This window comes from Micropterus dolomieu, linkage group LG16 (assembly GCF_021292245.1).
Source record: "Micropterus dolomieu isolate WLL.071019.BEF.003 ecotype Adirondacks linkage group LG16, ASM2129224v1, whole genome shotgun sequence".
Classification (NCBI taxonomy): Eukaryota; Metazoa; Chordata; class Actinopteri; order Centrarchiformes; family Centrarchidae; genus Micropterus; species Micropterus dolomieu.
In genome coordinates, this window is record NC_060165.1 from 19,511,541 (window position 1) to 19,539,462 (window position 27,922).

General features: G+C 40.6%; 2 protein-coding genes across 2 annotated transcripts in view; both read left to right on the plus strand.

Moving 5' to 3' along the window:
- Positions 1-4,985: 4,985 nt before the first annotated feature.
- igf1 (insulin-like growth factor 1) lies at positions 4,986-22,299 on the plus strand. Its single transcript, XM_046072428.1, has 5 exons — positions 4,986-5,120; positions 6,440-6,599; positions 16,879-17,135; positions 17,847-17,882; positions 19,914-22,299. The coding sequence occupies exons 1-5, from the start codon at positions 5,073-5,075 to the stop codon at positions 19,971-19,973; spliced, it is 561 nt and encodes a 186-aa protein (XP_045928384.1). The 5' UTR covers positions 4,986-5,072; the 3' UTR covers positions 19,974-22,299.
- A 4,873-nt stretch (positions 22,300-27,172) lies between these two features.
- Positions 27,173-27,922, plus strand: part of pmch (pro-melanin-concentrating hormone) — a 5,056-nt gene continuing 4,306 nt past the window's right edge. Inside the window, exon 1 of the mRNA XM_046072301.1 lies at positions 27,173-27,188. The gene's annotated coding sequence lies outside the window, so the exon portion shown is untranslated. The remainder of the gene's footprint in view (positions 27,189-27,922) is intronic.

Consider the following 27,922-nt stretch of genomic DNA (forward strand, 5'->3'; position numbering starts at 1 on the left):
CACCAAACCACCGCCGTTGACCAAAGTGCTGACATGAACAGGATTAAAATACCAGGTAAACAAAGACAAAAGTAAAACTTATAAAGGCCATGAACTTGTTAAGATGGGTCGCAAACAGACAGTGGTTTGTTTTAAGGGATCACAAGCCAAAAAGTTTGGGGATTACTGCTTTAAAGCTCCGCCAACCAATATTTTTATAATAATAATTCAAAGGACTATTCTAATGTGAAAGAGGTCGCTCATAGTAATGAACCAACAGAGAACAAACACACAATTCTGCAGCAAAGAGACAATTATTTTGTCTCTTCTAGCTCATTTGTTTTTTTGGCACACTTACTGTAGGGTTCTATCTATTCACTCAGCACCTTCGTTTCCAGCTGCAGCAGGCAACATTTTCTCACCAAAAAAGCTCTGATAAACCCAGGTACACTGCCTGCCCATCACTGGTGAACACAGCACAGCAAGGTATTTTTCTTGGGAGTTGGTGGAGACCAAAAACAGAGCTAAGAATGAATATTGGACTTACATTCAATAGTCCAGAAACATGACTCCAAATGGATGTTGCCGCTACATTACTAAATATGCATTTATTTGATAAAGTTATCAAATGTTAGAGCTGTTTATTTATTTTTTTTTTTTTGGAAGTTTTAAAACTCATCTTTCAAAGTGCTGGTTAAACTTGCAATAAGTGGTTTTGGCCTCTTACCACCGTGTAACAAATATTATCGCCTTATAAGTTGATATGGTGAACTTGTTAGCAACAGTTGCTTATTAACACATCCAGCAGTAACATTAGCATTGATTTGGAGTCGTGTTTCAGCCCACTTGGTTAGTGTAAGTCCATTATTCCCTTTTAGCTCATGCGGGCCAACTCCTGGGTGAAATTTCTGGCTCTTTACCTGCTGAATGCTCCACTTTGTTGACCAGTTAGTTGCTAACTGTGTGGTTTGGTGCAAAGCAAGTAGTATACAGCGGGTTTATCACTTTTTATATACAGTCTGTGGTTTATCTGAGCCTTTTAGCTAAAAACAGCTGCTTGTCTGGAGCTAATTCTCTGTGGATTTGTCACTACGAGCAGCACCTTTTATATCACACAGTCATTTGATCCATTGTTTTGAAATAAAAACATTGAATAGTGCAGCATTACCTGATAATTTGAATCTGCATTCAATTAAATTAAAATTCCCTTTTTGGTCCACCTCACCGTTGTATGTTCCTTATACAGAACAAGGCACAATCACATTAGCTTAATAGACTGGTAACAGAGAAACACAGTAAATAACAACCAGTGCCTCTGCAGTTTGGAGTCCACATTGGGAATGTGGCTCTATTGTTCTCAGTAACATGCATGGTTGCAGCCTCCAAGTTTAGTTTTCTAAGAAACTGATGTGAGAGCACACAATATGATGAAAATCTTGGAACTTCCAGCATGTTCAGCGTTCATAAACAGTTAAACTGTCCCGGACATATTTTTAAAAAAGTAGTTTTTGATCATCAACAGGCACCACGGAATTTCCTGTCCTTTTTTGCCAAAATACTGTGACCCCTGCGAGTTACTACGGAAACATAGCATATTAAAAACAAGCGCCCCATTTCTTGCTTTTGCTCCATGACGCACCTTTATTTCTTCCATATGAACAGTGTATGGCACAGCAGAGGGCTTTGATAACAATATCTGCTCTGAATGCATCGACAACAGTGCCACACACAAACTTGTGTGGTGTTCACCCGCACCACACCCTTTCAAACCACAAATCTTGGGAAAGTAACACACACAAAAAAAATCACAAATTACCCCTACAATCACTTGCAATAGATACCCTACTTTCATTGTTTTTGCAAAGCTTTTTTGTTTTAGTCAATTGATAAAAAAGGAAATATAACACAGAACCCACTGAGCTGGAAAAACACTCAGACTAATCAAGAGAATAGAGAAGGATTGCTCTCCTAATCAAGTGTGTGTACGTACGTGCATGAGCTTGCATGTGTGTGTGTGTGTGTGTGTCCTCAAGTGAACCTGTGTGTGTGCCCAGACATATCCCCAGTCTCACACATTCCCTCCCATCTTGGGTTCCAGCCCTGCAATCCCCACACACACAGCCCTCCATCCTCCCTCGGCACCGTGGTGTTCACGCAGGTTTTACAAAACCAAACGCTTTATCTCGTTTTTCATCCACTCTAATTCTTCCTCCGTCCACTCACTTTCATCCTCTCGCATTCATTTGCATTCTGCACCGCTGTCTGTATCTGTGTATCCCTCTGACTCTGACTTTTGTTTGGCCGTATAGACCAGACGGGATGCTGTTAACGCTGCAAAAGGTGTCTGTCTTTGCATACTGCTTTTGGGCAATAAATTGTGGAAATGCATGGTAAATAAGTGAAGAAAAAGTGTGATTTTAAAACTCACTCCTGATCAAAATGCCTTGATGGACATTTTTTGCAGTGAACACGTTCTCCTTCCTACACTAGAGGGGAGTGAAAATAAGCCTTTCCCTGGTCAATGAGTTCACTGGGGTGGACGTCTCCTTAGACAAGGCTGCGGGGGGGTGGGGGTGGGGGTGGGGGGTTCAAAAGTCTTGCAACCGAAGTGAAAAGAGACTCGGAGAAAGGGAGGGTGAGAGAGAAACCTGGCACCAAGACAGGTCAGAGCACTGGGCATTAGAGACGGCGAACAAGGGAAGGTCAGCCCCCCCCCCCCCCTTTTTTTGTCTTCCTACTACCGCATCAGCAGATGTACAGCATAAGCCATCATCAATACTGCCAGACATTTACATGCTAGATTGTGTGTGTGTGTGTGTGTGTGTGTGTGTGTGTGTGTGTGTGTGATGGGTGGGTGTTATCTCAAGAGGCAGTGAAAGATGAGATAATTTACATCTAAGATCAGCTACTGACAGGGAGGCTTATGGGCATCATTGACCGACTATGTCCCTGATCTGATGCTAACAAGGTCATCCTCTGGTCTGAGAGCAGCTTTGTCAGAGGAGCATCATCATCATATTCCACAGTGTATCAGCAGCTTCTGACAGTGGCGCAGTCCACCAGGGGAGGCAAACGGAGACACTGCTGGGTGTACATCTTGTCTCCAAGCAGCAGCCCTGAGGGGAAGATAAATCAGATTGAGGTCACAGGCCTGCATGTGGTCAGGTCTGCAATAAGGAGCTGAACTTTTGATTGCAGATATGCAATTTAATCCACCAACTGTCCATAAATTAATCATTTACTCTATCAAATGTCAAAAATAAGTTTAAAAAACACAACAGTCTGAAACAATACAATTTTTGGCATTTTTGCCTAAAAAAACTATGAATCTATTACCAGAATGGTTGCCAATTCATTTGTCAATCGACTAATTGTTTTAACTCTAATGTAAAGCTACAAGATATATAAAGACAGATCGACATCACGTCTCCCAGTATTTATGGCTTTTATCTCTTTCAAATGAAGCATGGCCTACTATAAAGTTTCGTCATAGGTTTAATGGGACTATGACCTGTGAGAAGTTCACACAGGATATTTCTCTTTGTTCTGGAATTATTAAATCAGTGAGTCTTCATTCGATTCATTATGACACAACAATCCAGGATTTCACAACAAAAATGTTAAGTTCAACATATTCTGATAAAAAAATCAACTTCATTTCCCCTGACAGCAATGTTTTTTTCTTCTTTTCAAATGTGTGACCCCTCACATTTACCTTGTGACCCCTTCAGGAGCCCCAACCCACATGTTGGAAACCACTCATTTAAGTTTGGATGAGAGTTGTAGCCTCTGCGCCATGAGAGTGGTCCAGTGCTGTCTATGTAATGTGGGGAAATTTGATCGTGCGTGTATTTTGACCCACTTTACCTCAACAACCATGCTGCGTGTCTTCAGCATCCGACGTTGCTTTGTGATGCGCTTGAGCACGCTGGCCAAGCATGCTGGGATATGTGCTGGTGTCCTGTTTTATGATTGGGCCACTGCACTGATCTCATGTTTAGTGATTGGATCAGTGCTGATATCCCGTCACGGCTGAAAACAACAGCCTCTTTGAAGCTGTGGTATATCGTTGCTCTGTGACACAGTGGAAACACTGGGACCCTTACTTTAAGATGAGGGGTGGATGGCTCGGGTGTCATCAGGTGTTTGTCAGTCCAGTAGTAAAGCATCCAGCTCTGTAATTTTCTCCAAGGAGGCAACTGAAATCTGAAATAGGCTATGTCAAATATTAATGGTCTTCATAAATTCCCGTGTGTTTTCTGTTTTTTCACATTCTTTCACATCAGTCACTCAGTTCATAAAAGAATCAGATATAATCTGCAGACAAACCTTAATGTACTGACTCAATTTCAACTCAGAAATTAGAGTAAGTTACTTATTTCTGACAAGAATTTCCAGTGACAAAGTCACATTTTTCCATGTTCACTCCAGTTCATATGTTTTAGCTCTTTTATTTTGTTTTTAATTATGTATTCAAGTTAGTAGCACACTGGTGACATAGAGGAAGAAGAAACTGTTTTTAATGATTTATTTTAGCGTGAACCAAATCAGACTTTGGATAGAAGGGCTGTTGTATTATGCGGTGCCAAATTACGCACAGCAACCAACAGTCATGTCATAACCTTCAGCTTGTCTTTAACTTCTCCATCGTGAGCTTTCAGGGCATAAAATAGCGTGCTGTGTAAGTGTGAGCTGCTGCTGGTGGGGCAGCACCGCTTTTTCTAGCTTGATCTGAACTACTAACCAAGAGAGATCAAAATTCAATCCCGTTCTGAGAAAAAAAGAGAAATGACGTTATTTGAATATGTGCCCAAAATCCTTAATGAATAACTTAGGACGAGTAGGAGGCAAATGCTGCCCCAGCTGTTTCCTGTTGAAAATGTCTGTGTAATGTAGATAAATGTGAGGGATTTTCTCTCTAAATCCGTCTCCTGTTCGCTAAATCTCACTTCTCCAAAACGAGCCTGCGCAATGGAACAAAGTCGGAATATTGAGATGTGACATTGCCCGCATCTCATCCTCTTTCTCCCCGTTTTTAATGACTTCAAACAAGTTCATTTTCGCTGGGCTTTGTCTTGCGGAGACCCGTGGGGATGTCTAGCGCTCTCTCCTTTCAGTGGCATTTATGTGATGTCTTCAAGGTAACTTACCTGATTTCCTTTGACACTATAGATTATCACATTCACTTGCTCACAATTTGCACAGAGCATCCTTACCATGTGTAAATTAAGACAATACAAAATAGACAATATATTTCACTGCTTTTAAATGCATGAAAGATGTGGATTTATTCTGATTTGTATGCTTTTTATGCATTTAGTGAGCAACTGTCCTGCATTTCTTGGTGGGTTTTTTCCAACAGATAACAAGAGATTGTCCCACTTCAGTTTGAATTGACTTTTTTCTTTAGGAAATCTTGACATGAATCGTGCACGAGTTTCACTGCTCTGGTGAATGGGTTTTCATCTTCAGCGCTTCTGTGCGCCCTGTGCTCTTTTTCACCAGAAAGTCCTAATGCAGCTCTGCAACTTGTAATTACTGCTGAGTCTGCACTATTAAGTGCTAAATATCTAACCTGAGGCAGCGGGGTTGAGAAAGGAGAGCTTAACAAGGGACCGTGCGGCTGGAGTTGTGATGTAGATGGATGGTGTCCTGTGTTTATTCTTTTTATTATGTATATTTGGCCCACTCAGCTTCCTCGACCGGGTTTGGCGGGAGAGCCGTTTTCCATCTCACAGTTTGGATCGGAAAGATCCCTGGCGCTTTTTCTGTTTGTGAATTTTGAAGCACTTTTAGTTTAGTTGTGTGCGTAAAAATGCACTGACTGCTGTTGTTTGGCACAGGGGAAATGCCGAAGCTTCGGTACCGAACGGATAATAATGACATATTTTTAAATGGAATTGTATAGGCTAATATGGTTTGTTATGAACTAATGAGAACATATACGGGGGCTGAGTAGTGAGATGATAAGGAGAAACGTGTGTTCTCAATTTGGACGCGCTCTGCTCGGTTGCACACAGGCGCTCCGGAGCATCAGAGCTGGTCAGCCTCCTGTTTGACTCTGGCACCAAGTGGAAGTTTGGATTTAATAAATTTTCCTCCACATCTCCAAAACCCCGTAAAGTTACCATCTGTGGCCACGGCCACTTTTATTTCTTTTTTTAAATTTCCTTTTTAGCAGAGCAAAAGCCTGTAAGTCAGGGGAACAAGCCTTCAGCTCACTGTTCAAATCTTATGTGGGAAAATGTTTAGAGGTGCCACTACTGATGCACCACTGAGCAAGGCACTGAGCCACCAACTGTCACAGCTCTGCTGCTCAATAGCCAGCAGTGTAAGAGAGCAATGACTTTAAGTGATTTTCTTTGCTCATATTAGTGCTTAAATGAAAATCTCACTGATTATGCCCTGTCTTTAAACAGCAGTAAAATGTTAAATCTCTCTCTCTCTCACTGTGCTGCAGAGTGCGATGTGCTGTATCTCCTGTAGCCACACCCTCTCACTACTGCTGTGCGTCCTCACCCTGACTCCGACGGCAACAGGGGCGGGACCAGAGACCCTGTGCGGGGCGGAGCTGGTCGACACGCTGCAGTTTGTGTGTGGAGATAGAGGCTTTTATTTCAGTAAGTGCACCTTTTTATTTATTCATAAAGGTTGGCTGTATCTGTCCCAGAGCTCTCTACCTCCAGTGAGCTCATAAATAAAAAAGCAGCCAGTTTGACATCTTGTCTTGACTTTCTTCCTTCATTCATTCTTCTTCCACTGTTACATCTTCTCTTTAGGTTCACAATCACCCCTGCTCATATGTTTTAATGCTAAACTGTCATTAGGACAGGAGTCCTGATTCTGAACAAGCAAACCTAAGTGAAATATGGAATAATGATAAGTCACTATATTGCTGGTGGCAAATAGCAGCTTTGCCCATGGGCAAAGGTCTGTAAGTGGAATTTGGCTGACTATCTCTAAGAAAGAGGAGGGGTAGAAACTAAATGTTGCAGTGAAGTTTTTTAATTTTTCCACCAGAGAATGGGAAAGCGACCCAAAGAAAACCCTCCACCAACAATCCAGGATTTAAATCTCCAATTTTTCCATTAAGGGTACAACCCAGCCCAGAACAGCACGGGATATATGGAGCTACCGAGGTTAGGTGCAATGTTCCACCATCAGCCAGTGTTTCTCAGGACATGTATCCTGATCTCTCTGTCAGAGATGGCTGTACGTTTGTAGTATAACGTACAGCCATTAGGTTATACACTACAGAGCTGAAGCTGTATAACCTAATTATTCAAATTTCTTTGGCTGATTTCCATCAATTAAGTCAATTTGCTCTGAATGTCCTGGAAGAGCTTCGTATCGCTCCAAAAGTTGTTTTTTTAATATAATAATTGATTGTCCCTCTGACTTCTGTGCAGATCTGACATAACAAGCCATTATTAATGGTTTGGTTTGGTCCCAAAGTTATGAAAGATTTTCCACATGTGGTAGACCTTGTCAGCTGCCAATTTCAAAATGAAAGGAAGAAGAGGATATAAGATTTCTGTGGGAAATCAGCAGCATCTATAATGCATTTGCAGTTGTTCTCTTTTCCAGTAATTGATTGCTTTTACCTTAACCTGAACCTGGAGTGGTTTGGAGATACACCTCCAGAACTTGGTGACTGAAGATTAGGGGCCAGGAGGGGGCCAGCCTTTGAATCCCAGCCTGAGTACAGCAGGCAAATAGCGTAGTAGTGGCCAGTATATTAAGGCAACTCTAAAGCCATTAAAAGACAAAAATAGATAAGTAAATTTGATTGCTAAGATAACAACACATTAGTCTACAGCCACGTGTTTTACACAGCTGTACTTTGAGCCAAATGCTAACCCTCACAAAGCTAGCATACTGATGTTCCAAAGGTAAACACCAAGTACAGCTGAGGCTGACGGGAATGTAATCAGTTTTGCATATATTTAGTCATAAACCAAAGTGCAAACTGACATTTGATACTTTGACCTGACGATGGTCCTACAGGAAAATTTAAGGGCTCATGGAAATTAGTTATCAAGCCATTTCACACAAAATCTTATAATGGCGCCAGAAAAAAGGTCAGTACAATTAATCCTCTGGGGACCATGACTGTCTGTACAAAATTTCATGGTAATTTTTGTTGAAATATTTCTGTCTGAACTAAAGTGACAGCGCTGCATATTTTGTTCAAAACTGTCGCCTCGTGGTGCTCTTGATTTTTGGCCATCTTCGTGTGATTGGCTCCTCAGTCCAATCCTTCCATGTGTACGTCACCACCTTTCTTGGTGTATCTATCTATCTATCTGTGCTGCTGTTTGAAACAGCAAATACCCCCTGCAAAGATTTCGGGGATATTTGAACTGCCCTCCTCACTTCACATCTACATTACAATACTTCTGAAAGTCCCAAAATCCTTTTTTTTTTTGTTGCATGAACTGACAGGCTTTTTTCCTGCTTCAACAAAATCAGTGACCTATCATGCTGGGTCGAAATGTATGCTGTCAATGACGCCTATGCCTCAGGTACCTGCTACAGCCTTTAGCACCTGGTCATGGTACCAACAAAGCATCCTATACAAGAGAGCTGAAGATGTGCTCCAGCATTGTACTCTTAATTAAAGCACATGTGATATGATGATGATGGCTCGGTGCATGACAAGCTTTGGCATGGTTAACGGTAGGAAAGACTGGGGCTGCGGTTAATAAAACAACAAAAATAATTGCAGGTCTGTAATGGGACACAAACCCTGATTTCCTGCATGGCAGTCGAAACATGCTACACACAGATCCATAACCCAACATCCATGCTACATGTGGCTCGCTACATAAAGCACACACTACTTCCTGTATATTGTCATTGGCGGTAAAGTAAATTGTGAGGTGCACAATTGTCTAATATGAACGTAATTCCTAGGGATACTGGGCAGGCTAGACAGACTTCTTAGGTCCATTGCATCCATGCACCCATCTTGCCCATGCATGAGAATTAGGTTCAGATCACATGATTTAAGTCCAGTGTCGACTGTTAGTACCTATGAAGAAAGTAGTATTTCGTACACATAGCTAGAAAGAAAGTAAGGTGACTGTGAATGTGTTACCAGAGTACATGTTCAGTCAGACTCTAATCATAGTCCAACTCTTAACCCTAGCCCCTAACCCCTTCCAAACCTTAATCAAGTGTTTCAGTTGCCAGAGATTTACCATACCACACATTATTGTTGTTGCAATGCATAGACATTGTAGAAAAAAGGTGGCATACAACCTTCCAAAATGTCACAGCACGTATTCTGAAGTTTTTTGCAGAATCATCCGATAAAAACATTCTGTCTGGCAGTAGAGTCACCATGCACCTTGCTGCTGCTCCCCACCATCCCCCTGCCACATCCCTCCACCTCTGCGTGCAGCTTATCCAGGACCAGTCAACATCATTCTCTGCATTGGGCCCTGCATCAGTGTTTGCCAGAGAGTTGTTGGAGAGCCACCAAGCTGCTGCAAAGCTGCGAGTCTTGTTCGTCCAGATGCTGCTGGCAACACCGTCATGCTGTGAAGTGGTCATGACAGCCTTCTCGATTGCCAGTTTTCTGCCAGTTAAGACATTTTGGTCTTTGGATTCCCTCTGCTGCTGCATTTCACTTGTATAAATGACCGTGTTCCTTTCATTTAGGCTGAGAGACTGTGGAAGAGCATGTACTATATGGTCAAAGCCAACTTCATAGTAAATCATGCATCACATTTAGCGTTAATGTGATGCAAGGATTAAATCTTGAATATCAACAAGACTTGGACTTTGGCATTCCCTTCTTAGATGGTGATTGCTATAAAATTTTGGTTAATATTTTCCTTCAAAGTTACCTCACTTTAAATCCCATCTTAATAATTCATCTCAGTTTGAAAGTTTGTAAAATGGTCCCAAGAAGTGCCTGCATGCGGTAGCTTAAAGCTGATGAAATGTTTGAGATTTTGACAACGTTGTAGGGTGTCTAGAGATTGTATGACGTGAGAATGTGACAAAGTGTTGGCTACTGATAGCGGGGGTTTGCTATAGTTTTGTAAATGGTTCTCACAGGCTATAGAAGTATAGCCCTACTGTCCATATTCATCTTATGAGAAAGTGTTGAATGGAGGCCAATGTAACTCATGAATCCTCATGCAGGATACACTTCTTAAGCAGGAACAGACCTTTTTGTGGTACAGGGAATGTATTTGTCTTTCCCGCATTACCTTACACTGTGCAGTCACTGAACTGCACAGCGTCCATCTATCAATGCCACATTTTCCTGTGTTGAAAAAGAGGTGTATTTTACAAACACTCCATCCTTTTTCTGAAAAGACGATGAGGTTTGAGCAGCAGGGTGCTGTGCCTTGGAAAATATGCTGCTCCCTGTCTTCCCCTGTTTCTCTCGCTCTCTCATATTCTTGCTCTCATTGCTTTTTCTTCTCCTTTCTCTCGGTCGCCAAATGTACCTGTGGCTGTTTGTGTAAAATATCTGGAGAATCCATTCGGGTTCCGCAGTCTATAGGACCCGGCAGCATAACAGCTTGGCCAAAGACGCGCGCTCCTTTCCCTGAACTCTTCCCCTCCAGTCTGGTCGTGTTGAACTTGGCAGTCGTCTGATTGATAATGTGTCCAGAAACAGTGTTGCAACGACAGTGGGCTTTCTGTGCAGAGAGTGCTTTTGCCAATCCACCTTATGCATGTCACCAGTAAAGTAGCACACTTGCATTTTAAGACTACAAATTTCCTACCCTGACAGAAATCCTAAATACTAGTTGGTGGAAAGTAATGAAACAAACTGTGGTTTATGAAACAGAAAAAAATCCACAACCGTAGTCAGTTTTTCCAATTATTAGCCTGACCTAGAAATCCTCAGTTGTCTTTGTAATGCTTTAGCAGGCAGGACCGTGGGGTGATTTCACTGCAATGTTCATTCCATGAATCAGATCTGTTATGGGAGTTTTTTGGCTAAAGTGTAAGTGCTAAGTGGCTCCCTGATCTAAGTCACTTCATATTTTATCAGTTCATGCTAAAATATTCACACTTATTCTAGAGTGAGTGTGAGATATATAATCTTACTGCTGACTCCTGTGAAATGCGCAAACTCTCCTGAATTACGACAAGATGGAATCATCCATAATTGTTGGTACACGAAGTTCTAATAAAAAAGAGCAGCCAAATAGGAAACGTGGTAATTTGTTTTAGCTGTTATGCCTTGTATTAATGGCATGTGGAATGAAGGTGGAAAGGAGTGGGAAACTTGCTTTTAGCAGCCATCGATGAGACTTCCTCTTCAGTGTTTGTCAATTTTATTCAAAGCTATTGGAGCTGGCAAGAGAGGTAGAATGTGCAAACAGCACGTCACATGCATGCACGCACACATGCACACACTCAAACACACACATTGCTTGGCCTTGTCCCTCAGCAGCAGGGGATTATGTGGATTACAGGATGATCAGGACACCCCCGCTCCCCTCCCTCCCTAGTTTTATACTGGACCTGAACACACAGCGGAAGGCACTGATATCTGAAGAAAGACCTCCTGTGTCCTCTCCATCACTGAGAAAAGGTGTCGTTTTCCCATTAAGACCTGAACTATAAATCTCTGACCCTTCTGTGAATTACAGCTCAGCGGAACAAAGAGGCATCTCATGAAAAGGACAGGCAGGCGTCATCCAGATTTAGATTTGTACATTAGCTGAAGTTGAGACATGAGGGATTTGAGGACACTCAGGGACTAAACAGTGCTTTACCTTTGAAACCCTTCATCAGTTTAATCCAATCACATAATGTAGGACCTCTATGAAGAGGATGTATCTTGTTGCATTAGTGCAGAGGTCACAAAGATTCATAGTTGATATCCTGGACCTTTCTGGCACTCTTTCTTCTTCATTTTAGGTAGTCTCATAAATTGTCGTTCATTTCTTATTCCAGTTGTAATATCAAAGAATCTCACACACTATTGAACACTTGTGTTCACTTCATTAACCAACATTTCAACTGAAATAGACAACCTTGTCTAACCCTCTTTGTTAATAAGATATCTTCTTATGTGTGGAGATAGAGGCTTTTATTTCAGTAAGTGCACCTTTTTATTTATTCATAAAGGTTATCTTCTTAGATACCTACTGGACACCAAAGAATCTCACACACTATTCATCACTTGTAATTAACCTCAGACCTTTGCACTTGTCAATCTTTGTCAAAATTGTTAGCCATTTGCATTGTAGCCTACACAAGAAAAGGATGGACTTCACTTAAAAATGTGAGCATTGTATCACCAAGAAAAATAGATCATGCCAGGGGGCAACCCTGTCTAACTCCCCTTGAGGCTAGAATTCATCATTTATAATTATACTTGAGATTTCCTTATACATAACTTAACCACATTTATTAAATGACTACTAAAATATAGAACGTCATACATTTGTTAACACTTTCCTACATCTCCAAATCAGCCTCAAGAATTAGCCCTGGCATCTTGACTTTTGTATATAATGAAATCATTTCTAAATGATGTCTCGTACAGTTGCCCAACAAATCTACCCTCAATAAATCGAATGATATATATTGATAATGCAGCTGGATAAGAGTCTAGTGTGACAGCGCAGTAATGCGAAGAACACGTAACTCATGCCATAAAGTCTTTGTGGTATCAATGATAAAGAGATAGTTTCCAGTACTTTAGCAGCTCTTATAATCCTTGCCCAACCGTAAACTGCCTGACACTTTGCAGGAAGAGCGGTGCACAGGCTCCAAGAATCCACTGGTTTTTATTGACCATGAACAAGCTGTAAAACTCAGATGCTTTCTGTACCACTCTGGAATTGGGGAATCTAGCCATTTATCTCCGGTGCCAATCCTTAGAGGAATTAACACTATGTGTGCTGAGGTTGTCAAACACCAAACGAACACCAAAAAGATGTTAGATGACATCAGATGAAACACTTCATCTAAACTCAATTTAACAAGTGGAAGACAGTCGGTTCTACTGCATAGTTCTCTGTTAAGAAGGATGCTGGCGGATTGACATGTAATGTAAATCATTTAAGGGAATACTCCACTCCAAAGGACTATTTAGAGCATCAAGCACTTGACAGGTGGTTCTGAAAAGTTTGTAGCCTGCTCATTCGTGGAGGGCGGTGGCTGCACTCCGCTTGGATTCACAGCAGATACAATTTATGCCAAAGGCGACTAAGAGTCACGGAAAAAAAAAAAATATACCAGAACATATCAAAGCATCCATAGAAATGCCTCAAACCCCTTCTGCGGCATAAGTCTGTGTGCAGACAGCACTGTGTGAATAAAACACAGCCCTCTCATTCATTTCAATGCGACCTCTGTGAGAGCTCTGGCAAGAAAAATGCAAGGTCATCCAGCAAAAAGATTTTACTTGGCTCAACGTTTGCCACAATACAATATGACATCATCCAGCAAGGTGCTGCATTGGTTCGTGAAATACATGCACGTGCACATTCTTGGTAGATTAATTATGTAACGTGAATGGGGCAGTTCTATCTTGCAATTATTGCGACAGAGGATACAATGATTGTCGATAAAGTTGTAAAATGCATTTTCCATAGTATTAAAAAGTTCTGTGTAGTGGTTTGGCTTCTGATAATCCTTTAAATTTATGGTCATTGTACTCTGGCATTCCTGGAGTGTATTTCATCATATCATTGGTATCCAAAGCAACACCCCCCTACAATGCAGGTCCTCAAACTAGCATTGCACTTCTATAACATTGTGTGCCTCAAGACTCAAGTGACTTCACTTCCCACCTATTAATCTATGGGTTCCGTATCTAACAATCTAAATAATCACTTCACCAGTAAATCTCTGATGATGGTACTTCTGGTGGAGCATCATAACTTTTAAGTAGTGAATTTAACTATGATGGGGAGAAACTATAAGTGTTTGAAACTAAAGTGGATTATGCTGCAGGAGAGCTTTGAAAAGTTTTTATGGATATTTTGACACGTTAATGTCCTTTGCAAAGGAGCATGCTATGAATTTTCCCGAACTACCTTTTAATCCTACAAGTGGTAGAGTATTTAATACTCAAAAGATATTTTTTTGGTGGAGTATTGCTTTAAATTAACTTTTACTGGCCCAACTAGAACCACTATGTGTGGTCCAACCCCTCCCCATCACCACCAGCTCTCTACTTCGTCATGATGGCTGAAACACGGACACACACTTTTTAATCTGACCTTCATTAACATGCATGATCCCTGCATCCTCCACCTAGAGAGCATTTCAAATAGCAGAGGGCCCGTAAGGCAAGAAGCACTGGCAGAAAAGGTTGTTTACCCATATTTGTTTAACAACAGTCACAGAAAACAACTCGTTGTTTATGAGGGATTACAGCAGTTATCCATGGAATTGAAGCATTTAAACCTTGCAAAGCTTTTAGACCTGATTATTATATGCATGTTTTTCCCCAACCTGCCCAAGCTGATTATCCTACATGTTACAACTGGTGCCAGCTGATTTTTCTCTCCCTTCCAGCTGTTTGTGCAGCAGGGATGCAAGCTATTTTCAGAATAATAGCGGATGTTAATTTGTAAGGCTTTATTGGGAGGGATTGAAAAACAAGCCAGGCAACGAGGCACAGCCCCTCTTTTGGCTTTCAGCAGTCATTACATAATCGCCAGCCAAACTCTAGTCATATTTCTCTCTTTTTAAATTTCTTGACATCAGGTGTTAATATAGCAGCCAAGGCCGGTCCCACCGCTACACACCACAGGGGAGAAATAGCAAAGGTTGTTTGTTCAGATGACTGAAAGGACTGAAAATTACAAAGACACTGTGGAATACCTGGCTATGAAAGGTGTAACTGCCAAGAAATCAGCATCAGAAAAGTATAAACATGAAAATGACAAAAAGCTAAATCAATATTTTTTTATCATCGACATATTTAATTTAAACAAGTCTACTTTGGCAGTTTGAGATCTGGATAAATCCAGTTCTTCTGTTCCCTAAATAATGCAGGTGCGCAGTGTATTTTTAGCATCATTCTACCTGATGTGCAACATGAAAGCCTCCCTATTGTCCCCCCTTTTCCTGCCTGTCACTCACACCTCCATTATTTTCCACTCTGCTTTGCGTCTGGGGGTCCAAGGAGAAAGATGCTTCTGTTTCTGAATGAAAGCTGCTCTCTGTCCAAAACAACATTGTCAGGACAAGGCAGACAGAGAGCAGAAGTTAATGCACTTTGTCAGCAATGGCAGGCTTCTGAGCCAAGAGCTATTAACTCTGAGAGGGAAAGGCATTTCCTCCTTGTAAATGCCATATTAAATTATTATTATTTTATTTGGTAACAGGGAAAAGCCCATCAGGGCTATATTGCTGAAGGTGAGCAGGGAATTGTAAATGGAGAGTCAGAGTTTTTTTTTTTCTAAAGTCCACCAAAAGAAGGTGGGTTTGGGGGGTAAAGGAATTGAAAATGGAAGTGAGTGTTGGCATCATATTAACTTGATTGAGTGTCACACCTTTAGATAATGTCTTCCTCATTATGTAAGTGTTAAAAATAGACTACAACACAATTTGCACCTCACCTCGACTGGCCTTGAATTTAGGGCTGTTTCTTGATATGCACCATGCCACCGTCTTCAACATCCATGTTCTACCAGAAAGACTCCAGGGTGCTCAGGCCAAATGAAAATGTGAATGAACAGTGGGGCATAGCCAACAGAGGTGCGGTCTCAAAGCCTGCCTGGCTGTTTCTACAGGTTGATCATACCCAGAGGGCTTGTGGTTTGGCCTCCCTGGATGGGACTCTGTGTAAAAGATCCCTGGACCAAAATGGCTGACTGTGATATTCTAAACATTTGGGTGACTGCAGCCCCCTTTTTACAGGGAAGCAGCTGCCAAAAAGGGTCCATAGTGTGCAATGTGATACTCTGTAAATTTTACACGGAAGAGATCCATGTCATTAAGGCTGTTCATATATCTAAGGAATCAGACCTATGACCTGGCTATTATCACTGCTTTATTACAAGCGCAGTGTCTCCCCAGTTGAGCTTAATTCTACTAACAGTTCTGTCTGTTCGCTAATCTTGTTTCCCCTGAGACACTGCTCACAATCATGAGGGATTTATCAAATGAAATTATTTAGAGGATTCAGATTTCTAGCTAGCTATCGTCAATTTTGTTGGCTGAAAGGACAACTGCTGTTAGCAGATTTTATCCACTGTATATTGTTAATATAACAGCAGTGTCCGAAGTTGATTAAAAGCGTTGTCTCTGGCTGACTTTTTTGTGTTTACATACATGATATCGTGCTAAAAGACTAAGGCTAAAGCTGCATTTTCCGGGCACAAATTCTTCATGCATACCAGTTTATGATATATGTATATGGCATGGAAATTATGAAAAGCATTGCTCTTAGCTGCTTAGCTTACATACTAGACATTACATTTATGGTTTATTGTATGTATTTTATAACTGTAGGTTAAAATTTTTACAGCAGGGGTTACTTGAGCGTAAACTTTCCCAAATCCAGATGGGCAGGACAGAGCAGCTAACATTAGCCTATCTCTAATATAGTACCGTCCAAGAGGTTGCTAGTCAAATTTTTACATAACTTGTAACCCCACAAAATAATGTAGTTTGAAAGGCAGCTGGCCTTGGAAGTCACAAAGTTTCTACTGTAAGCTAGTTAGGTGGACATGCTAATGTTTGCAGCTTACGTTAGAGCTATTTACTCCATTTTTTGGTAAAAAAGAAAAAAAAGCATCCAAAATCTTTCTATATGGAGTATCACGCTTTCTCCAAACAGCTTAATCAGTGTCAGGAACAATGAAAAAGAAAATGCTGAGGGAAGTTGAAACCAAGAGATTCAGCACCAATGATCAGCTATGCAGTTTTCTAACTCCTCCTGCTGTTCTGCTCAAACAGGTAAACCAACAGGCTATGGCCCCAATGCACGGCGATCACGTGGCATTGTGGACGAGTGCTGCTTCCAAAGCTGTGAGCTGCGGCGCCTGGAGATGTACTGTGCACCTGCCAAGACTAGCAAGCCTGCTCGCTCTGTGCGTGCACAGCGCCACACAGACATGCCGAGAGCACCTAAGGTTAGTACTGCAGGGCACAAAGTGGACAAGGGCACAGAGCGTAGGACAGCACAGCAGCCAGACAAGACAAAAAACAAGAAGGTGAGCACAGCACGAAACAGATACACTCTAAAAAAAATCAGGAAATATGGAAGAAAATAAGAGAATAGGGTTAGTGTTTTGGTGGTTTCTGTCAGAGCATGCACACATAATACCCTGAGAAATTATTGACATTTTGGGATATACGTTTAATTGTTTTCTCAAGTTAGAAGATAAGATTGATACCACTTCCATATCTGTTTGTTCAGTATGAAATCACAGCAAGCAGATGGTTAGCTTAGCTTAGCATAAAGACTGGAAACAGCTAGCCTAGATCTGCCCACGGATCCAACCAAGAAGTAGTCATTCTAATTTTAATCATTTGGACGTTTGAACACAATAGTTAAGATAGATAAAACATTATAATTAGTGAGCATTAGAGGTGCTGGCAGACAGTCAGACTAGCTAAAGCTCACTAATTAATGAAATGAAATGATTTGTGGCATTACGAGACTATTTCTTGGCCGGACATTCTCTGACCAGGGCTAGCTATTTCCCCGTTTCCAGTCTTTAAGCTAAGCTATCCAGCTACTGGCTGTAGTTACATATTTAGTGTAAAGACGAGAGTGGTCTCAAACTTCTCATCTCATTAAGCGCATTTTGCAAAATGTCGTACTGTTACTTCAAGTCAGTAGGTTCAAGTTTGCTAGCATTTAAATGTAGCATGATAAATGAATCCATCCAATTTAAGTGTCTTTAATTTTCCTCCCACAGAGACCTTTATCTGGACATAGTCATTCATCCTTCAAGGTATGCACACCAGAGGATACTTTTCATCTAATTCTGTTGTTATTTTTTATGAACATTTAAACCCCTATAAATCATACAAATCCCCACTCTGACATTCTCAAGAGTTTCAAAAGCAGAACAACCTTTATTTTGAAATGAGAGAGATTCATGTAAACTTCTGAAATCTTAATCTTTTGGCCAAAGAAAGAAAGCATGAGTTGCCAACCTGCAGGAGAGTGTGATCCTTTTAAAATTTGACCGTGTGCTTTTTACCCTTCTCTCAAAAAAGAAAACCATTAGCAAGAGAAGGAACTAAGTGGTTTTTGTGGTAGACCCAGTGGCACTCCTGCTCCCCAGGCAGAATCTCCACTCTGCTACTGTACATTATGTGCTGAAATTCTGGCGTCTCACCATAACAGACTGACACATGCAAAGACTGGAGATGAAGCACACATATCACGTTTAGGGTATCTACGTGTGCAGTGGCTTCCACATCACTCATCTGTTAATTCATTTGTGGATTGTGGTGCACTGCAAATGGTGGTATTATATGTATTGTATGAATCCTCTTGTTTCTCTCTTGGAGTCAACCTGAAATATGAGTTCTCCTCACTTTTTGTGTCAGGAAATTTAAACTATTTGATATCGCAGCTGTTATTCATATGTTTCCCTTTTTCAAAAGAGGATTTTTGGGCAGCTTCAGGCCAAGCAAACCGCCCACCTGTGGGGCCTACGAAAGTTAATTCAAGATGTGTTTTCAACTTTTTCAATAAGCTTACATAATGTTGATCATGAACCATGATTTAAATATCTGTCCCTTTACTACATTTAACATTTAGGTGAACCCATCATGCTGTTAAGTTTGTATTTAACTTGGACTTGGCAAGCTAGGCTAACTAGCTTCAACCTAGCTTATTAACTCTAGCAATTACCAGACATTACTTTTTGTTCACGTTATGCCTAACCACCCTCTGACGAGAGCATATCATAGCCCTGTAGCCTACAAATGTTGTTACAGGTTTTTTTTTTTTTTCAACTTAGCATTATTTACGTCCCATTATATTAGATTCATTAGACTGACGATTTTGTCCTGAAGTGACTTACAATAATTGCAGTAAGCACCATTAGTGATTTAAAACATCTGTTCCTTTACAACATTTAACATTTGGGAGTTAGGAGCTTAGCTTGCTAACGTTAGCATTGATTTGCATTAGATGTTAACTTTTCTGTCATATTATTACACCTACTGAGCAATATCTGTGCTGGAAATTAAATAAATTTCGCAGTATAGGAGTCGCTCTAACTGAGGTCCGACACTTTCATTGCTGCGCTCCATTCAAACGCTGTTCCTGGGGCACTTACAATATTTACAGTCGCTACCCAGAAAGGTTGAAAGAATTTATTCTCTACCTAAAACAAATCCAGAAAATGTAAGCTGTCTATTATTTCTAATGTAATCTTATGTAATGAATTTAATGTTATAAAGCCCTACTGTTTTTAATGATTGTAATAGTGAATAGAGACCTACCCAGCTTTACAGCAACAGTGTTGATCCTCAATATCGTTGTCCTCTTTCTCAGTAGTGAGGTGGTTCACTTTTACTTTGTGATGGTAGGCTTTAGCTTCTGTCTTTTTTTTTTTCACGTCAGTGTGAGTCAGTTTGACAGCCTGAATACAACCTTCATTTGTATAATGCAACTGCTGAACTGTCTGCTTCTTTCTGAGTTCGCTTTTTCCAAAAATTAGACAATATTTCTCCAGGGAGTGCAGTAATAGACAGTGGCTGCGTCCGACAGGTCCGACAGTTTGTCAGACTTAGCAATAGTAAATAAGGGGGCTTGGCTTAGCGAAGGGTCAATTATGATTTTTCCCAAACAATAATATAGCTATTGAAATTTCATGCATTTTTATTTCAGTTTGACTTAAAAGAGAGTAATTATCTCTGTGACCAAATTTTTTTTCAACATCCAAAGAACAGCTGTTTTTCAAAGCTTGTTTACTTTATGCTGTATCTCTGCCACACGTCTAAAATGTGTTTCTCTTTTGTTGCAGGAAGTGCATCAGAAAAATTCCAGTCGAGGCAACACGGGGGGCAGAAATTACAGAATGTAGGGAAGGAGTGAATGGACAAATGCCCTGCGACTTGGGAAGAGAGAAGGGAGTGGCCTTACCTGGTACCCCTGTGGAATGGTTCACTGTAAAACAAAACAAAGAGAAAGCTAACAGTGTTCTGAAAAGCTCTTCAAAATGATTGAAACCTGAGAGCTAAGTGTTGTTTAAAGGTATGATGAGGGATCTTGTGATTATTTTATACACTGCACCATTCCATATCAGGAGGAATTCTTTGTTAATGCAATGTAACAGACTAGTTTAGCTGCTGAGACACGAACAAGAGCTTATTATACCTCCATGTGTGAGCTGCAGCATCCCCTGGCTCCAGGAAATCTGGGCTTCAGCCAATCAGAGAGCGGCAGGCTGTGTTTGAGAATGAGTGGTCCATCCTGTCCCTTGAACTTTGGGGAAGTAAATCCTTTTACTCTAAGAGAGTGGATTCATTCGCTCCTTTAGTAAGACAGGATACTTTGACATCAGTCACATATAACAGTTACTACCCCGGTTAATTATCTTACCTTCAGAGTTTGTTTTTATGCACCATGCATTACGGAGGATTATTTTTAAAAAACGAGGTCATTATCAGACTTTAACATTGTTATAGTTATTTTACCTTGAGCCCAAATCAAATCCCTATTTCTCATTGACTGAAGCAGTGTTCTTCTGTCTAAGTGGAGTCCCTTGAAGGTTTGAGTCCAATCCAAATCCCTCCTAAGCCTCAGGAAGTGTTGAGAATCTGAGGACTGAGTCTCCAATCCAAACACTTCTATAACAACAGATCAAGCATCATTAGAGGGGATTTTAAGGAACAGTTGGTTCTGCAAAAACAAGATTTTGTCTGTTTTCAAAAACAGAGAAACAAATTAACCAGAAGCTAAATTGAATTAAAGTTTTTTTTTGGTCAGTCAGTGCATGGCGCTTGTTTGATTGTCAGAAATGGGTCATTCAGTGGATTCAAAGTGCATTTGGCTCAAGTCGGTGGCGACAATCTGGCAAAATGTTTGTTGTCTGCATCCTTTTCACATGTCACCACCATGGCCAAATCTAATTTTTGCAAGTCAACAAGCACTCTAAGACACCCACCAGAATCCACGAGATTAAAATCTTTTTCTTGTCCTCTTGAAGAACAATGTGTTCCCAAATCAGTCAACACAGAAGTTTAAAGCAAAATACGGAGAGACTTTAACAATAGGCATGTAGATGGGAAGTTTAATGATTAATCAATCTTGGCCTGTTATATTTTGTTAGTTTAGGGAGGCCGAGAACTTTGCTACTTTAGTTGTCGCTTGGACTGCATTACCTGCCATCATGGCGAGAGTAGAACAAAACTCCACTGCATCTGTTGCAAAGTCCACTGAAGAAACATGCAGATTACATGATTTGGTAAATATTGCAAACCAAAGTGACAAGTCCTCCTGGAGATGTGAGATACGGCACACGTATAACAGTACACAAACACACATACAAAGCACCCACAGTGTAAATGAGAGTTGTGTAACTGTGAACAAGGTTCAAGCACACACAAACACACACATGTTTCATAAAAAGCCAGTTCTGAGAAGTCCTTGCATGAGGACTGACAGTCATGGCTGTTTGTCCAAGCCTCCTTGTGGATTTACAGTCATTTTTTCTCACAAACCACCCAAGACATCTCATCTCTGGCTCTGCCTCCTCTGCCTGTGTATAATCAAACAGTACTCCCATATATGTTAACCTATGCATTACTATCATTCATTGTACATGATGGTTTCATATAACAAAACTGTATTAAGAATCCTATCCACTGTATAATGGTGCTATTTTGTAGTTTGTTACTTGCAAGAGATGGCTAAGACGGACAGATGGCAGGGCTTACATTGAAGGTCTTCCCTTTTGCACAGCCTTGTGGCCACCATTTTAATAGTGTTTTTATTTGTAAGCTGTTTCAATAAGGTAGTAGTGTAAGCGAGCAAATGTATCTGTGTGAAATCTGTGAATGCATGGAGATAAAAAAAGAAAATGAAAATACCATGTTGTGGTCCCAAGAAGGCAAAATGCTATTTTTTCTACTGTTTTTGAATTATTTTCTCAATATAGATCCCTTATGCCAAATAACTTGACAAAAGTACTGTGAACTGTGATTCTTCCAATTGTATTGAGATTGTTGAAATTCATGGTGTGCTTTTGTCTGTCCTGAGATGTGTGTACATGCACTTCACTGGAAGCCAAGGTACTGATTATTGAAAACACTTAACGCGAGGCTATGTAACTTTTGCTGAACAGCGCCCACTGTGGCTACAAGTGATAATTACAGGATAATAGTATTAAATTTGCCTTCATTTTCAAATATTCTCTTGACTCAGATGCTTGAGAGGCACTGTTGTGTTTATCTGTGACATGCTAAAATGTAGTGTAACAGGAGCACAAGTAGAGAAGAGCTGGTGTCCATTTATGCTTCCTATCAAGATGTGCTACTTAGTGGTTCTGTGCATGCACATGACCCTCAAGCGTGGTCTGTTTCCACGCAAATAAATCTGTGCAACCTTGCTGTTGGGCATGTCATCAAGACTGTGGCTGAGCGTGAGCAATATCTAAAAAAAATTATTATTGGTCTATCAGAATATGCTACCCCTGAAATCTTAAAATAAAGATGTTACAATATAGTATTTCAACATGCTCCCCATTTCCCTAGAGTACACATGGAGTGTGTAGTGGTGCAATATAAAATGATTCTGTAATGGGAGCATTATTTGATAGGGGATATTAGTAGTCAAAGTACGCTACGCCTAAAATCTTAAATTATGATGTTATAATTATCATATATAATATGAGAATACTGTGAGAGTTATACCTTTATAGGATTGGAAATGGGAACACATAAGGTAGCATTTTTTGATGGGGCAGTGAGAATCGATAGAATCTGCTATGGATAGCATATATCGTCAGAACACCGTATGAGCAAATATAAGCCTACTTATTAATGTCACACAGCGTCTAGCTTAAAATAATAGTTCAGAATTTTGGGAAATTCACTTTCTTGTTGAGAATTTAATAAGATCAATTCCACTTTCATTTCTTTCTGGTAAATATTCAGCCAGCAGCTTAGCTTAGCACAAAAAGTGGAAATTACCTAGCCTGGCTCTGTCCAAAGTTAACAAAATCCACCTACCAGCACATCTACAGTGCATAAATGAACACAAGAAATGACCCCATAAAATCCCAGTGTGTCATTTTTACACTCAGTTTGTTTAACAGATTAAACAAAAGAGAATTGTGTGTTAATATGTGAGCTTTAGTGGTGCTGGTAGGTTTACTTCCCCCCTTTCAGATAGAGCCCAGCTAGCTAGCTGTTTCCCCCTGTTTCCAGTCTTTATGCTAGGCTATGCTCACTGATCTGGTTGTAGCTTGTAACTATTTAGTGTCCAGATATGGGAGCATTATCAATATTCTGAATCTTGCAAGAATGCAAATAAGCATACTTTCAATAAATGCCGAACTGTTGCTTTAAGTTTGCTTACGTTAGCTAACATTAGCCTGCATTAGCCTGTTGCAGGTCATACCAGACCAAATAAGGTTGTAGTGGCAAACTACTTAACTTTTTATTTGTAAGAAGAAAAATGTTATTTCCTTCGAAAGTTACAGAGTCTCATTTAAAGAATAAGCCAGGAGTTTAATTTATTTTGACTAAACATTTGTTAGCAGCTCTCTGAATTAAAATTTATTTTCACAGATTAATTTAAAAGTGTGTTTTTATCTGTAACGATCAAGGTTTTAAAATGGGAATTTGCACATGTACTTTGGTGTCTATAGCTTACAAATTCTCATATCAGTTGACCTGGCGGCTGAAATGAAAAAGAAGTTGGTTGAAGAACAACTCTGGTCCTCCCAGATCTTCAGATATACAGTACAAACCAAAGACTTTATAATGAGAAAAATGCTCACTCAGCACTATTATGTCATTAAATATCAGTTGATGCCATCATTATCTGAACTGCACTGCAGCTACAATACACCCTTCACACACTGTGTCTGGTACCTGAAATACAGCTTGTGTAATAGACAGCAAAGTGAGCCAGTATATAGGGTTTATTTGGAGCAGCGATGAAGAAGGCTACAGCAACCAACTTAAAATCATCTGACTACGAGTCAATTAAACATCTGTTTGTCACTTGTGTGAAATAATCGATAAAACTGAAAATGTGGGAGTTAGTGAGACATTCACGACTCTGTGAGGTGTTTAATGAGAAAGCTCACTGATGAAGCTCACTGTCCCAAGAAACTGTTTGATTACAGCGCTGTTATTTATGGTGCTCGATTGCCTTCTGTAGAAAAAAAAATACTGACAAATTGTTCACCATTCCTGCTGAATAAACCACTTCTCAACATCACAGAAATGGCTGGAGAATTTCTTCATGCAGCATGCACATACACTCCTGTAAAATTACTCCCTCTATTACCCAACATCACGCTGGCAAACTCTATAGGTCTGTTATGAGTTACCCTGTGGAGTCAGACACATATACAGCTGATAATTACAAAGCAGAGGTTTGTCTCTCATGAGCAAATCTTTAATATTTCGGCTATAGATGAAGTCGTAACTCAAGCTGAGGCATTCTGGATCGTGCAGTATGAAACTGAGCATACTGTGTTTGCTGAATGACAAAATGATACTTCCTAAGAGGTGGTGGGGTCTGCCAAAGCAAACAGAGCAGGGCGTGGTGCTCCCTGAGGCCAGAGCTGCATGTTCAGCTCTTTGGAGGATGCTCGCAGTGACAGCGCCAAGCTCTCACTCACTCACTGTCAGCACTTTTTATATGGATGTATGTGGCACAACAATCAAGCTCAAATAAATTGGCTCTCTGGCCGGTGCTCGGCAGACGGCAGAGATCAAAATGTGGAGCAGCAGGGAGGTTGGCGAGGTCCCGGTCATTCCAGCCATCCTGGATGTTATTTCATCCTTCTCTTTGACTAATACAGAATCAATTATCTCACCCTAATGGTCCAATTGTAGGCTGCAAGCTTGCAAGATTTAGAGTTCAAATAAATCAGAGAGAAATTGTGTGCAGGGAGGCCTGGGCAGTGACCAAGCCATAACAAATAAGCCAATTATGAAAGTGAAGACGGATGTACAGTATCCAGTTGTAATTATTATAATATATAAACGTCAGGATGTCTTCAAAATGCTCTGTTTATCCTCTTATATGTGCTAATTTTGGATTACATGGTGACTCAAGGAGTGCAACACAAACATGTTTTTATATAACCTCAAGAACCAGGATGGTTCTGGAAAGAACACTATCCGTTCTCATTGATCTGCATGCACTCAGGATCCAGTGCATCTAAGGACACAGATGTTGGACGTAGACCTGAAACACAATCTCTCCACACTCTTCAACTCCTCATCTTAAGCACACGATTGTCTTTTGAATGACCTTGTGGTCTGTTTTACTACACTCACCAATTTTACTACTTATTCTACTGGTTGTTTTACAGGAAAAGTGGTTGTAAGGCTTCATCAGTCTTTAACCATTCATTTTTCCCAATAGGACACACAGGATTTCTCTTTGCAGGATTTTGCTCCTACTGTCGTCAACTCAGCATTTGTTGTCTCTAATCCCAAATATCCTCATATCCTGAAGCTAGCATCCAGTCTTGGCTAGTGATGAGTTGATCATGACAAATTTACAAGTAGCCTTGTGTCACATTTTATTGTTACCACGAGCCAAGGCCTGATGTAAAAGGAAATAGAGACACAAGAGTCCAGCAAGTGCACTGTGAACTAGACGGGAATATGTTAGCTGTTAGATTAAAACGTGTTAAAAAAAAAAAAAAAAAAAAAAAATGTGTCTAAACCATTGGAGGAGATTCTCCCTCTTTCTCAATTTCAGTCGACAGTGGAAATTCACTGAGGCTTGATTATAGCAGGAGAGAGTGTTGGCTCAGCTGTGTGCTTTAAGAACCCATGATGTCAGAGCCTTATTTTCCTTGGAGAGACTCTCATCAGCTGCATTGTTCCAGGAAACCATGGTCTGTTCTCTGGGCAACAAAAAAAATCCTGCCCAAAATGCGGTCCCTGCTTCTTGCACCCGCATCCCTGCTGAATGCAGCGCGCCGGCCTCTGGCACAACTCAAGTCTCTGCAGCACAAACACATAGATATCAAACATCAGGCATGGAGCATCAGTGCATCACATTTCCCTGGAACCGGAGCTGCTTCCTCTCTGTTGCAACAGTGGTCGTTTTTTCTCTCCTTATATTTTCTATTAGAAGACGAGTGTCAGTGATGAAAGGCAGTGTGTTAATACAGGACAAGGAAATAATGTGTTGGTCCCTGGAGGATTATAAAACCGTGCTGCTACTGATGTCATAGGGCCGAGATTTCTGAAGTCTCTATGCACAAATCTGTAGGAGGTTTCATTGAAATACAGCACTGGCAACTGACAGGTGATGGAAGCAGACAGAGCTTATGAAAAAAACTACTCATTAAGTTTAAAATGTAAACCATACACAAGGCCAGATAAAATCTGGACATAATTATGGCTGCTTACAAACAGGACTAACTGTAAATCAGAGACAGCACAGTCAAAAGTTGAATAAAGTAGTTGAATAAACTTTACTGGCATGAAGATTTGACAAGCTGTGTTGTGGAAACAAAAAGATTTAGTAAATAATGTTCATGGATACCCACCGAATCACATCTGGTCCTCATAAGATTATTTGACTCTTGGCTCTATTGCTAATGTTCTTTGTTAGAGAATTATGGTAATGATTTCTTAGAAGTTCAGACCAGGGGGGAAAAAATCACAGTTACCAGATAAAAGACCTTCACCACAGCTAAGAGTTCATCAAATCTTCTCAGTAAGTGCCCAGAAGCCTTATATCAAGTGGACTTGCATTGATTTGCAGTGTGTCTACTGTCCATATCAGTACATTAATACAGCCTATATCATCAGAAATATGGGAAAAGGTAGGGAGAGATTATCAGAAAGAGAGAAAGAGCGAGAAAGGTTACAACAACAGAGCATGAAGCTCTCAAGTTCAGTTGTGCTTCTGCTGGAACGGCCGTGCCCCTGTGGACAAGTTCAGTCCTTCAGTAGAAGTCCTCGCCCTCCAACAATAATACTTACAAAATAAAGGCTGACCGCTCCAAGTAAAATCATTTCAGCTGAGTTCAATAGCTATTATTCATGTCCCGGTTCTCCATCCTCTGTGCTACGGCTCCTGTGATGTTAATAAGGTAAGCCTTTTGAGCTAAGAAGAAGCCTGCGAGTAGCTATGTCAACATGAAGGTCCTTTGGTTTCTGCTTGCCTCCGCCTTTTATCATCAGCTGATGATTGCCACCTTGGTTCAGGTGCCTGTTGATCAAACGCTCCCAAGGCTTGATCGCAGAGCTGTGGCATATTACATTCTCCTTTAAATTAGTATGGAAATGGACATTTTGGGAAATGAGGCTGTACTTCCTTTTATGTGCTTTGAGCTAAATGCTAAGCAGGTGTAATGTTACCACGTTCACCATCTTAGTTTAGCATGCTAGTGTGCTAACGTTGCTGATTATCACTAAACACAGCTGAGACAAAATTTGTTTTGTAGGTTTTCATCATACAGGAAGCCTGACCTGATGATGGCCCGAGGGGGACATGAATGTGTCAGATAGCAATCCATCCAAAAGTTGTTGAGAAATTTTACTCAAAACTACAAATGTCAACCTTGTGGTGGCACTAGAGGATAAGTCAAGGGTTCACCAAAGTAAGTAGGATTCATCCTCTGGGGACCATACATTTCTGCACAAAATTTCAAGGCAATCCATAGTTGTTGAGACATTTTACTCATGACCACCCTTCAGACCAACATTGCCATTCCAAGAACCATGCCACTAGCATGTAGTGAGACATGACTTTACAAGGGTTAGGTGCTTCTGTTCTGAATTCCCATATTCCAGCCTCGTATGACTGTTTCTTGGCTGGGTGCAG